Below are 14,498 nucleotides of genomic sequence, written 5' to 3' on the forward strand. Positions count from 1 at the left end.
CAGGATATATGGCTGAATTTTAATAAGACAGAGGTATGAGTGTTAGGTACCCTAAGTAGGTTATGCAAATCGTGCCGCTTCTCGGCAAACATAGCAACGTTTCGGGTGGTTTCTGCCCACGTTTTGTTTATCTCCCGAGGTGTCAGAGTTGAATTCCTTCCAAGACGCTGTACACCATTTTTCCTTCTTCAATTAATCACGGTTCGCTACTCTAATAAGGACACATGGATGTGGGTGAGCATTTTTTATTAGTTTGATAGAAAGTTGCGTCGGGCGGAGGGATTCTTCCCGTTTGGAGTCTGAAGTGCATTTTTGGGGTTGGACAGTTTTACAAATACAAGAGTGCTAAGGATTTCTTAACACGTTGACTGCGTTACATATCCTCGGGGATATGTGGGTTTCTTTCCGTGGTGACCAAGCGAACTTTTACCAAACATTCGTTGTGTGCGAAAGCCATATCTTCCTTGATTTTTAACGTATATAAGTTTTACGTATAGCTTTTTTATGGTAGTGCTTTGCATAGTCAAGGCCACTGAATTTTTTGGTACATATCTCCGGGGACATGTAACGCACAGGACTAATACAAATTTAATTGTGTGCGGCACATGCCCCCGGAGATATGTACAGTTTTGCAGCTACTTCTAAGGTTATTGCATCATACTGCATGACAGAATTGCGCAAGTTGCATCATCTTTGTATTCCGTAAACATTTCGTTAGTTTTAACGATCTAGTTTCGGTCTAGTTATTGTAATGTTTGTCCAGGCCAACCTGGGTACTATCTTCCATGTTTCAATACTAATCACAAATAATAATATTAATATTAACATGGAATAAATAAATATCCCTCAATTTTCAGAAAATAGTGTTCGTTGTAATGTTTTTTATTCGAGTTGATTGCATAATTTTAGGGTTATACAGTCTTCTTCACTTTCTTGCGGTACCAGTCGCCGGAGATATGTACGGTTCAAGAATTAAATAAATAATAGTGTTAGCTTACAGGTCCCCACGCTGCGGAACTCAAAAATTTACGCACAAGTAAACTAGATGGGGCTTACTTGACCAGTTGTCTACATATCGCCGGCGGTATGTATAGCACTATGGTAAAGTTACATTACAATACCCCGGCGATATGTAACGCATCAACGGCAAGTTCTTGTTTTAAGCTACCGCAGTCAACGTGTTAAATCCTGAATATTTGGTTGTTTCAATGCCGTTTGTTCAAAGTGCTACAACTATTCTTTTTCAAATGGAACTACCACTATTATATTTTGCTATTCGATTGTCTTTTGTGTTCTCTTAAATGTTTATAAGAGGTGCCCTGTGCTTAAACTCCGCAGTGTTTAGGTTATTCAATATTTTTCACAAAAGTACCTACTCATTAATTAATTACGTGTTTATACATCGGAGTAGGCTGGCTATAATAAAAAAACAAAATAATACCAGAAAGTAAACAAGTGTCAAAAATTAGATAATTATTTGCTGCAAGTATACTTTTGATACAAAATAAGATTAATTAAAAAGGCGAATTTCGAACAAATGAACTAATTTCTTTAGGTAAATACGGAGAGCCGCAACTTTATAGGTATTAAAAGAGCCGCAGGTTGCCGATCCCTGATCTAGGATCACACGTCACATCTGGCAATTTTGATACAAAATAAAAAGGTCGTTAACTCGGTACCTCTTTTCTTTTAAATTCTGACGTTTGAAATTTGTTCTCAATGGTTAATCGATAACTTATCGATAATTATCGATTAATAGTCAGTCGACAAATTTTAAACAAATGGTCGACTAATGGATAACACCGATCAACAAAAAAAGAATTTTTTGCGCATGGGATTTACATAATATATTCTGACTATAATAAGCAAAAATAAATAAAAAGTGCGATTAAGACATCGAAAATATTTGCTTTTACAAAAGTTACAGCGATTTGATTGAAAGCTTTCGGGGGCGAAAATTAAAGCTGGAACCTTTGTTTTCCCTCAAAAAAAAAGAAAAATGGAGGATGATATTTTTCCGCGGTTACTTAGCAAAGAGGAAAAAAAATCCTGGAACAGCTTTAAGGCAATAGTCCATGGTTTCCCGTTCAGTGTTTCCTGGGAAACCATAGAGCTGAAAATTATGACGAGCTGACAGGATTTGGTTTTGTATCATGGGGTATAGAATGTCTCTAAAGAATAAAGATGCACAGGTTACATTCTCATTTAGATCAATTTAAGGATAATATGGGAGCTTATTCGGAATAACAAGGACAACACTTTGTCAAGACAATGGAATTTAGGCACCTTCCCAAGGCCAGGAAGCTGGAAGCATGATGGAAGATCATATTTGGGGGTTGATAAGAAAAACTTCAGTTGAACATGACAAAAACAGCAAAACTGTTCCATTTTTAAACATTTAGACTCTAAGATAAACAAATTATAAATGTAGAAACGTTACCATTTAATAAATCATGCCTTATGTAAGTAAGATTTTATAGGTATTTTTATTTTTTGGTTTTTTGCATTTTTTTCACACAAAAACAAATACATAACTATTTTTTGTTCTAATTCTTATTTGTGGCTATAGAAGCAATAAAAATAAGATATATATGTCCCATGCGCAAAAATGCTGTAGACCGGTGTAATTTATCGAAAATTTTAAAGGATTGGTCGATAAATCTATAATTACCGATAATCTATCGATTAATCTCACAACTAAACTATTAAGATAGATAATTATCGAGAGAATATTTAACGACATAAACTTTTCAATGTTTAGGTATACCAGTTTACTTCCAACAAAAGCGATGTAAGAGCATTGTGGAGTTGCCATATGATCACAATTCACAACCTACTGCTGTACTCATTTTTGAGGATTATCGTCCACTTGATCACCTTTGATTTCAGAAAACTTCAGCATCAAAAGATCCTGTTTTATTTAAATTATCTCTCGCAATACCAATACCAAAAAAACAAAAATGTTAGCGATGTACGCATGGATGATGTAATATATCGATTGAGTATATATATCGATGAGATTTATGAAAAAGTATCGATAGTTTTCTCTTGATAATTTCCGCTACTTATCTATTAATCGATAAATATCAGAGATAGACAATTTTCGACAAGTGGCAATAATAATCGATTATTATCAGCAGGTAACAATCATTATTCATTATTTTCAAAAGTTGTCGATAATTATAAAAAGTTATCGCTAATATCAAACATTATCGATCATTATCGAAAATGATTGTTACGATTTATCGATAATTGTCGATTATTATCGAAAGTTATCGATAATTGTTTAAAGTTATAGATAATTATCGATTAACGATTAATAGATAATTATCAGACTGAACAGACTTATCGATAAATCGATAACAATTTCATTTATCGCTCAGCTCTAGTAGGTAAACGAATTCACGTAAACTGGGACCGATTTATTTGTGCACAATGCTGCAAGGTTATAAAAAAAGCTGATTCGCGAAATTTAGTTATCAAATGTGAATGTGGAAATGATGAAGGTGCCAAATGCCAACAATTCCACTACTGGACTGTTCTGAGGTTCATTCGTTCATTTAAATTTGCATTACCGAAAACTCCATTTCCACATTAACTTTTCTTATACCCTGGCAGCATTGTGCACACAGCAAATAAAATTAACACATCGGTTCCAGTTCACGTGAATTCGTATTATATAGTCTGCCAACGCGGCGGCAAATGTGTTGGTACGTTTTTTTCTCTTCTCGCTGACCGTTGGTTTTCAAAATTCAAATGCTTACAACGGACAATATTTTGCCCTCAAATTTTTTTTATCGTTTTTGAATAACAAAATCTCCCGCTTTCAGTAAAAATAAAAAAATGTTGAACCTGCCTATTGTACTGCCTGTGAATAGAATGTATGAAATTGCATTCCTTCAAGGGCAAGGACTGCAAGCTTCGTTCGTCTAAATGTATTATTATTTACATTACACATTTATGCAACACTTCTTAAGGGATCTATTTTTAGAACATTCCAATCCTCCATTCCAATGATAGCACAAAAAACATCCCGAGTTCCTGACATCTAACGATTAAAAAGGAAAATATTCGAATGGTCAAAATGAATGGTTTGTAATGCTGCCATCTAATGTCAATGTAACGCTCCACTTTCGATCGGCCACGGACTTTCAAACTATCGAACTGCCCCTAGCGGCGGAAAGTTCGCATATGGTCACAAACTGTTATATGGGATCAGCGCTTCTGATAGTTATAAATTCAATGGTTGTAGTAGTGAATGAGCGATCATATCTATAGATTTATTAATGATGTTAATATAATACCTTTGTTTATTCATTTATATAAGTGCTGCCACATCGTGTTGAATTGTAGTACTATCTGATTATTCAATCGGTGAAACTGAAAAACAAGACCCTGTAAGTCTACTAGCCTACGATGAGGCAGGTTTTCTGGTATAGCGAGGAAAATGCATCAAACGGATGTCTGGTGAGAAAGTAACCCACACCGCTCTACGACCTGCCGATAAGCATAGACTTGGACATTTTAAAGCAATAGACAGAATGTGTAGCAAGCTATCGCAATCGATTTAGTGAAATTATTTATCTATTTGGATTATTGGCACCGCAGATTGAAACAATTAAAAGATATTGTAGCGAATATTCTAGAAATCTAGTGATAGTGTTTCCTGAATATTTCTCGTAGGAAAAGTAACAAAATTCGCACTCTGAACTCCAGAGTGTTGCCAATTTGGAATATTTCCCCAGCAACTGTCCTGAGCGTTCTGAATCCTAAACAGTTTGTAATAGAAGGTGTTACCAGAGAATCTGGGAATTATTTAAAGCAACACTTTATCCAACGTGAATAAACAATGATATTAGTTTGTCATACAAATATCAGTATAAGCGAAGTTGACCATAGCTCAGTTGCAAGCTCGATATCGCGAGTTCGAACCCCAGCGCAAACGTATATTTTTTCTATAATACATTGCAGCAAAAAGAATAAAGGAGTGTGAGGGAGTGCCACTTTCAAATTTTTTTCCAGAACAACTTTGAACTCTAATTTTATGGTATAGAATATTAAGTCCTTTGAAAATTTCATACTGTGTTGCTTAATTGACATCATCTGAATATGGCACGTTATATCTTAAATTTGCAGTTTTCCAAAAGTGTATGGAGATGTTTTCTATCTCACTATTTTATTATTTACGTACATTGCGGTATTATTTTTGGAGTACCTGGAGTTGGTGATTCCTGAATCATTCATCACCTTGCAAAATGATTGAAATGTGAAGAATCGAGAAGTTTTGCGATTTTAGGAAAAACAAAACCTTGAGAAAGTTCTTGAAGAGATTAATTTTTAAATTATGCTTCAATAAATGGTGTAAGAACGCACTTTCAGTTTCTTACACAGAATAAAGAAAAAGGGTGTAAAATTCTGGTAACAATAAAACAAAAACAAAAAAAATAGTTACATACCTTTTATTGGCAACTAGAACTACTCTGCCGGTAAGCAGTTGTCCTTGTTTCACTATTAGAGGCCTTTCAAGTAAGCAACGCACTTGGTACCAATGTGTCAATGGTTCAGTGGGACCCGTACTTAACCAAACTGTTTGTTGTGAGCCTGCAAATGCGACATCAAACCAAAATGCTAGGCCGTGGCAAGTGCCAGTTTCTAAAAGATGAAATTCTAATGGAATATCTAAAAAACGCGCTGTGTTGAATTTGGATCGACCTTTAGCAAACTTGTACAATACCAATTGTGTGTAAATCTGTTTCTGAAGCTTCTAAAAAGTCTACCACGTGCCTTATCGATTTGCTCATACAAATTCGAATATCAAACGTGTCTACTATTGGTTGCCTAAAATATTCTTTCAGAGCGCAACTTTGTAACGCTGACAGATTTACACCATGGAAGCAAGTTTGAAACCTACAATGTTGAAATTACATCGAGCACCAGCTTTCAATAAAATCCTTGCCAAAAGTTCGCTTTACTAAATTGTTCCATATATAAAGCATCATCTGTAAAAGGAGCTATGTGAAGATCGCCACGAGCTGGATACATTTTTCCACCAGGAAACAGCCATTTTTTTGCATGAAGGTAAGTTTCTAACATTCTTTCGTTGTATAACATATACCCCATTGGTTCCGATATTATGACATCCACTTTCTCTGGTAATTCTATTTCCTCTATTTTCCCTGGTATAACTTTTATATGATCTTGTAAATTGTTAGCTGTGACTAATTTCTACAATTATAGAATCAGCAAGAACAAGACATGTAGAAGTACATACTTGTGCATAATGAGCCATACTTGAAGCTTCAACTGCGTATATTCGTTTAGCCCCCGCTTGAGCAGCAAAGAATGACAATATTCCGGAACCAGCCCCTACATCCAATACGACTTTGTCCTAAAATGTACCTACCTATTAACAAAATTCGCCCGCAAATCTATACGTACCTTGAAGTCATTTAAATTGCTTAGTATTGCTCTTTGGTATGTGTAGGTCCTTACAAAATCCTGTAGCATATTTTGCTGTTGTGACAAATATCCGTAAAACTGAAAATACTGTGTGGCTGAGGAATCTTCTGTTCGCACCGAGAAGACGGACGCTCCTTTACCCGATTTAGCCTTTTTCACTGCCATTGTAAAATTGCAGGCATCTAAACCAAAGTTGTAATTTTAGACATTTGTCTCAATTTAAATGGACTTAATGATGACTTAACAAAAGTTAATTTTTTTCCCACATATACGAAGGGCTTAAATTTTTTGTTTAGGAATGACGCCCCCAGATAGGCCAAAATGAAGGTGATAGCTAGGAAGCGTCGGCTCGGGATCAAGCTGAACCTGTACCAAAGCCTAAGGCTGTATCTGGGCTGTTGGCTCAGGGAGGCAAGGAACCAACTGACTCAGATAGGAGGGCAGCCTGAGTAGAAGCCCAGAGGTTCTGGAGCACCTAAAGTTGCGGTTGAACCATTGAAATTGTGGGAATTTGGGTGTAATTTTTTCTCTCCTTCCCGCCATTGTATCTCTTGGTGCAAATTGTTTATGAATGTAAACTTGAATTGTTATTAGATGCATGAATGGCATTTTTGCATATTTGATTTCAACAGCATCATCTGACATAAGACACTTACCTTGATATTCTCGAAATTTTATAAATAATGTTTCATTTTCCGTATTATATACAAATGATTTGGAGGACACGTGACTGCAGTCTGTAGTGGGATGTACAGGTAATTCCATGCAAGCATTACCGTCACCTGAAACAATTTCGTGCAATTAGTTCAAGGTTTTCCAATTCGTAATTATAACAATTTTTTTTATTGCAGTTATTGCGTATTGGTCATATAATGAAAAATTGCGTTTCGATCCACGTTTTAAAATTCAAAATGGTATTAGGACGCCATGTGTAATTGTTATATAAATTGGTGCCTAGGTTGGGGCTAAAAATCCAGGGCTGCTAGGTCCTAATAATCCAAACTCAAACAAAAGTACTAATTTCGAAAACATACTCGTAAGTCATGTGGGGATGGGGGCAGATGACACATGAATGTGTGAAAGGTGCGTATTCATTTGCAACAAAATATATATTGCAAGGATTATCTCGCGTAGGTTTGTTGTTTTTTTAATGTCCAAATGAGAATTAAATAAAATTGGATAATTTTGATATCGATTTTTTTACTGTGCACGTCCAACGAGATGATATGATAAGAAATACAAATTAATCGAGTGTAGGTATTTTTTAATGAGTTGTAACAGGTGTTTATTAGGCATTGTTACATACTTATCAACAAGCATAAAAGCGAATTTAAACAGTATTTATTGCCCGTAAAATAACTTACATTTTATGGGAATGGATTTAAAGGTTCTGTAGCACGCTCGAAGGACAACAGGCGAACCTACGAATTTAAGACGAGTAAATTGGTTTAAAGTGACATGTAAATTTAGCAGATATTTTAAACAATTTGTAGGACGCATTAGACTTAGATGAAAGTACTTCCTTTTTTCCCAAATAAATCAAGGACACAAAAATATTTCGTTCGAAAGCATCTCATCTCACATAAAAATAACGAATTCAGTCAGTTTTTTAAAAATATGAATAAAAATTGCAACCTCAAATTCTTGATCCGAGAACAGAAAAAATGTAAAATTACAGATCATTATTTCGACTTCACTCTTAATTTGGGTAACTTCACTCCAAATTCAAGTAGGTTCTTACGTGGACGAAAAGAACCTATATATCAAGTTTCAAGGCCGTAAACATTCCGAAGATTTTTAGAACGGCCCGTTGGGTCATTCATAAACGGAAATATATAAATCAAATGATATATCAACGGATATAAGAAAGGTCGCTACTATTTTTCGTATAGTGTGGAATTTGGAAACATTTTTTTCAAAATTGGGGGTTTAGTTGCTATTTAAATTTAACTGCCGTAAACTTTTTACAACTACCTCAAACAGACACAAATTTCTCTGAAATTTAATATAATTTACGCTCGAATTTACGTTAGCTGCTCGCATATTTGGGCAGACTTAATGCCAATTACAAATAATTAACGTTAGATAGACGCATAATTTCGCACGGGTTAATTTTAATTTACCTATAATTAACGTTGGTCGGAAACATAATTTCGCAAAGGTGTGCGTAATTTAATTGGCGTTATTTAAGGGATTACCCCCAATTTCAAAAGAAAAATTCTTCCAATGGACACCACACTACTATACCCATAAATCGCGCTTCATTATGCGCTGTTACATATAAATCGAGATATAAATATATCAAAATGTAATGTTGGGACTGCTAAGTTAATGAACATTTTTATTGCAGTCATGTAACTTCCTAAAAGGGACAAGTTGCGTACGCATTTTGAAAGAAAATAATTTTAAAATTTTTATTTGTCGGTGCCGCTCCGCATTATCTCCGGATTTCACTATTCCGATCTATCTTGACAACTTGTTTGACATCGTAATCGTGCGAAAATGGTCAAAAAATGCTTTCCAGCTCCGTATGTCGTTAGCAAAAGAAAAATTATCAGATCGCATTCTCTACATTTTCGAACCAGGTTCAGATCAAATATCAGCAGCCCGATAAGCTGCAATCAATAACTTAAAAGTGCCAGTCAATGATGTAATTACATAAACATACAGAAGTGACATGCCATAAGTTATCTGCAAAATGATATTATTGTTCGCATTATCTTTTATCCCATTATGTAATTACAATCAACTACAATAATGCGGATATGCTTGCACTAATTATCCATCAATTATCTCGGTAAACAAATTCTGTAATGCTGAGATGAAAGCTATGATATAGTGAAGTCCCAGTCTTAACACGGAAGGAAAAGTGGCAAACATTTGGCATACTTTCGTCTTCAAACTTTGGAAAATGCTTTACATCCGCTTTTAAATATCAAAAAATCACTGTCAGTGTAGAATCCAAATCAATTCGTACTTTTTCGATCAGACTTCTCAATCAAAAGTTATAGACTAGAAAAGAATTCAAAGGGCTGTAACTTTTGAACTAGTAGCCCAATCTTGGAAACTGTTTGAAATATGGTTTTATCTACAGGCCCACATCTATAAGAAAATTTTTTTTCGGGTCGATCTGAAGACCCAATTTTTTTTGGGGCTCAAAAAAAGTGGGGGGCAGTGTATACCTTCCTTTTTTAATAACCAAAAATCGACTGACCAAAATTTCTCGGGAAAACACTTTTTCTAATTAATTTGGGTGCGTAGAATCCAAATCAATTCGTACTTTTTCGATCAGACTTCTCAATCAAAAGTTATAGACTAGAAACCAATTTCGAAAAAAAAATTCAAAGGGCTGTAACTTTTGAACTAGTAGCCCAATCTTGGAACTGTTTGAAATTATGGATTCTACAGGCCATGGCCTAATAAGAGTCTTATTAGGCCATGCTACAGGCCACATTCTATAAGACACTAATACTTTAATGGCCCGTAACCTATGCAATTTCACCTGGCCCGCAGTTACCCAGTCCGCCCCTGCTAAGACTAGTCGTTATTTGATTTTGATCCACACTTGGCCTGAGTATCGACAGAATTCGAAGAAATGAGAATAATAATAGAAAATATCTAATGTAATATTTGAACCACTTGAATATTATTGTTATATAAATGTATTATAACTTTATAATTTTATATAAGTTATTGTATGTATGTATAAATTGTTTAAACAATTAAAATCTAACTTAGGTACAAATTAGTCTTCATTCTTAGTTTTTGATGCGTTGTATAGGTAGAAGAAGGATATTTAAAATCATAAGTGTATAGTACAAACCGAGGTATAAATCCATCTCAGATTCTGGACGAATAGTACAAGCACAGATTAGTATATTTAAATCTGTGGACAAGGAATACAAAAAGACGCTGCAGCAATTTCTCCCAAAATATTCATAACTGAAAACCATTTTATTGCTAATTTCGTTTTAAGGTTTAATAAGAAACGTATATGTTCATTTGTTGTATTGTTATTGTATAATTACTTGATTAAATAAAGAGTTTTTAATTTGTTTGAAAAATTTTCTTGTATGAGGGTACTAACGTCATCGAAAAGAGAAAACAAATCTCTGGTGATATCATGATATAAATAAAAATAAACGAATACAAGATACAAGGGACTATCGAAGGACCCAAAGTTCACGCTTGTATCCATTTGACCCTCAAGTTCAGCAGGACTAATGAAATACCAAGTCTCAAGACTCCAAGAGCAAGACCTTCCGTTCGAAAGTTATCGTGGGCACAGACGGACGGACACACACACAACAACACGATTTCGTAAAGGACCTGCTGTGTTCTTACCTCGGTTCTTACTAAAGCAACAAATTTACCTTTCAAAGTGTACAAAGCAAATACCGAGGCAAATACGCAGTATGCAAAATAGCAGACGTTTTTTTCATCGCACTATTTCTGTTCAATTAATCGATACTAGGAATGGTCAACAAATTCGAGTCGAAATACCCCCTGCCGTTAATTATAATACAAGTCATTTTCAAAACATCATACGCAGTTAATGTTCGATTTTCGATTTTCACTGTCAGTGATTATACTTAATTGCATCTGCACACGTCGCTCCAAAGTGGGGTTGTTTGTGTTTCTTGATTGAATATTCTTGGAAGAACATTATCTATCATTACCGAGATCATTACGCAAAAAAATGTAATTGAATGCTATGTTTTTAACAATAATAACAATTCCCAGACTAAACTAACACAAATGTACATACAATTCTAGAACAACATTACAAAATAAAAATGTACTTACTTAAGTAAACATAAAACCCTACCATGTAGATAAAGATATGAGAAAAAATAAGATTGCCAAATAAGAGACTGAATTTTGGTTATATGAACATTGAACACTCGAAAAAAGGTTGTAGATACAAACTTCCTGGTGGGCGTAAATTCATTTGCCTCCTTCTTTGATTGTTAATAACGAGCTTAATAATATGCAAAAAATTCTTAATCAATAGAGATTTGGGCACTAAATATATCATGTCTACAATTGACATCAGATCTATACAAATCAACCCCCAAATAGCGTCAATAAGATTCGAGATCAGATAAGTGTGCCTGTCAGTATTGGTCGAGTAACACATGCTCTATTAAGTAGTGTTTATTTATTGGCGTAGATCACATATAGGTACATGAAAATGGATTTGCGCCATTATTCTTTGGGAGGAAACTGGTACACTTTTCATTCTTATAAAATATAATAATACACCTACTATTCCTAGGTACAAATGTCTAGAATCTATTCATGTCAGTATATATTTCTAGACACACTTAAATCATAATAAAATACACGTTTTGAGGACATTAACTTTTTATTTATGATATCGAAACGTTTACAAACAAAAATGAAATGACTTTCGAGAGGTTGTTTGACATCCCTGACTTCTGTCGATCTGCCTGTGCCATGTTCGTCCATATCGCTGCGGCGTTTACGTATTAATTAATTCTACATTGTTCAGACCATATCAATTGAAAGTCTCAACTCTTAACAGGCATGAAGGGGTTGCGTCTTTATACGTAGTAAACCCTATTAAAGGTGGCAGAATACGAAAAGCTACCCCTTGAGCAATTCTAAAAAACAACAAACCGTTGATACTCATCACTTCTTTTTAATTGCATATTAAGGCGATTTTGGTACCGGCGTCGCCGACTAAAAGGCACGCGAAATGTTTTATTTTCGTATTTGTTGAAGAGGTAGACGTGCCGAACCCTTATAATTAAAAAAATTTCCCAATTAAGCGCAGGTGGTGAGTATAACAATAGGCAGGGACACGCAAATGTTTTGGTTTCTGGTGAAACATAACCAAATTTTTTTCATGTGATCCATCACATGGCAAATACATATCATACCCAGTTTCGGTTTTTCAATTAGCAGATTGTTTTATTCATCGCAAACATACTGGTAGTTTATCCCCAATGTTTGCAAAAACAAAGAAATTGATTAACGGATGAATAATAAAAAACACCGGTAAGTTGAATATTGCACAGTTGAACCCTCGACCACCAAAACAAACCCTTCTAATAGAATAAAACACTGTACTTACCATTGATTATTTTAATATTAAGTCCCTCAGGGTCGTAATCCAATCTTAATTGAACACATTTTGGAAGTTTTGGCGATAAGCAACCGTCACTATTTATAACAAAAACATCTACCTCATAGCAGTTCTGCGCCATTGTAGAAACGTTGAGCACTGTCTACAATGCAATAAATACATGCAAAGGGACTAACATCCCAAAATCGCGAACGCGACGTTAGCTACGAAAACCAGAACACAATAGCTTTGTCTCCGTTCGTTACCTTATGCGAACCATCACCGTTCCTTTATTACCAATCGAGATGGCGTAGATGAATCGAAGCTACAATCCCGCCTTAATGCACGCGAAACTATAACAAGGCATTTTTTGAACGCAGCTTGCATTCACGCAAGCACCATGCGATTACGGTGCCATAACCGATGCAAACGATTTAAATGTAACGAAAGAACGGGGTAAATACAAAGCGAAAACGGTTTTTTTAAACGCCGTTGAGTTTCCGCCATTTTTTAAATAGAGCGCCATCCTGTAATCGCCAACATTATTACACCGGTCTGCAGTCTGTAATTTTAAACTTCCGATAATAATATCTGCGGAATATGTTAGGCAACCAAGCATGCTTATACGGTCCTCTTCTTTCCACTGTTTTTTCGAATCTTTCATACCAGCAATACCACTTTCTTTCCCCTTTCTTTTTACTAGGAGGTCATTTATTACTTATCATTCTCATTAAATGCCCCAATCATCGCAGGTTTGTCCCATGTAATTCGATTCAAAATTGTTTCTGGTCATTCGACAATTATAAATCGGTCCATAGGTATAAAAATCATTCTTACTGATTTTTCAGCAGGTCTTCATGGCCCTTTGGCTAGCGTCTGACCAGAGATATTCTTTCAGTATATATCATGCCATTGTTTTAAAATGGTTTTCATTTCTTTTTCCACCGTTACATGTAGGATTCCACAAGTCGGTTGAGCTTTGTTCAACTGCCGACCTTCCTTTAGTTAGTCAGTCCGCAATTTCGTGCCCGGGTACTTATATCAGCTTGATGTTATTTGTCTACAGTTGGCTGAGGTTTCGAATGCATTCCACAACAAGAATTCAACTCTTGAGCCCCCAGCACCTTTTATTGCTGCCTGACTGTCAGTGCAAACACCCCTGCCTGGAAGATTGTTGCATCCTGTCAGGGTTTTTGCATCCCCTTATCAGATTTTATCTTTTATCTGTAAGCCCCTCCGCCCTCTTCACAAGGTGTAGCGACGGTATAGGTTTAGAAGAGTCTCCAGACCTGTAGGCGCATTTTATACCTAAACAGTTTAGTTTAGTCTGACCCACTGACACGAGTCTCAGTCCGTCTCACCACACTAAGGTCGCATTATCATGCGTATATCCAGTAGATAATTTTTTAGCGTAGACTCCCCTTCTTTCCATTGCTCTATAAATCCATAAAGCCCTGATCATCTTGTTACTTTGTCCCATTTTTAATAACGAGCGTTGACCTCCCTCAGGAGGCTCACAAAACGTTCCTCGAGGGGCGCCTTGCCTCATAACTACTGTAGTAGTCAGTTAGTATGTCAGAGCTGATTTCGCCGTTGCTATTGGTCCATTTTTAATCCACTCTCACACTCAAAAAAAAAATTGCACTCTTGATGTCTGTCTGTCTGTCCGGCTGCGGAACTACACCACTTACAGACTGGGTATTAGTGTCATTCGATCATAAATTAAAAATTATTTCACGTTTTTATTCTTGTTAAGGCATGAAATGTCCTATTAAAATCAAATTTGAAAGTGCACTCTTCGTCTCTTGCTATCTCTCACCATTTCCCGAGAAAAGGATTGTTTTCCATTACATTCATCTTGCCGCATCTCTATGATTTCGGACGGGCGGTCTCCTCTCGGATCTGTACAAGGAATCTTATCGGCGGGGTACTGGCTACCACGAAGATG

At 35.7% G+C, this 14,498-nt stretch overlaps 1 protein-coding gene across 3 annotated transcripts; it reads right to left on the bottom strand.

The window, feature by feature from the left end:
• Positions 1–5,368: 5,368 nt before the first annotated feature.
• LOC116174350 (histone-arginine methyltransferase CARMER-like) lies at positions 5,369–12,924 on the bottom strand. Of its 3 annotated transcripts, none has more exons than XM_031492263.1 (7): positions 12,560–12,924; positions 7,116–7,241; positions 6,439–6,641; positions 6,272–6,388; positions 5,957–6,225; positions 5,735–5,907; positions 5,369–5,679 (listed from the first exon to the last, which is right to left on the bottom strand). In XM_031492263.1, exons 1-7 carry the CDS (start codon positions 12,690–12,692, stop codon positions 5,384–5,386), a joined length of 1,317 nt encoding a protein of 438 aa, XP_031348123.1. In that variant the 5' UTR covers positions 12,693–12,924; the 3' UTR covers positions 5,369–5,383. The 3 variants fall into 3 exon arrangements, with proteins under 3 accessions (XP_031348123.1, XP_031348122.1, XP_031348124.1); XM_031492262.1 differs by lacking the exon at positions 12,560–12,924 and adding an exon at positions 7,824–7,974; XM_031492264.1 differs by lacking the exon at positions 12,560–12,924 and adding an exon at positions 7,494–7,574.
• Positions 12,925–14,498: the final 1,574 nt, after the last annotated feature.

Source organism: Photinus pyralis, unplaced genomic scaffold (assembly GCF_008802855.1).
Source record: "Photinus pyralis isolate 1611_PpyrPB1 unplaced genomic scaffold, Ppyr1.3 Ppyr1.4_LG6, whole genome shotgun sequence".
Lineage (NCBI taxonomy): Eukaryota > Metazoa > Arthropoda > Insecta > Coleoptera > Lampyridae > Photinus > Photinus pyralis.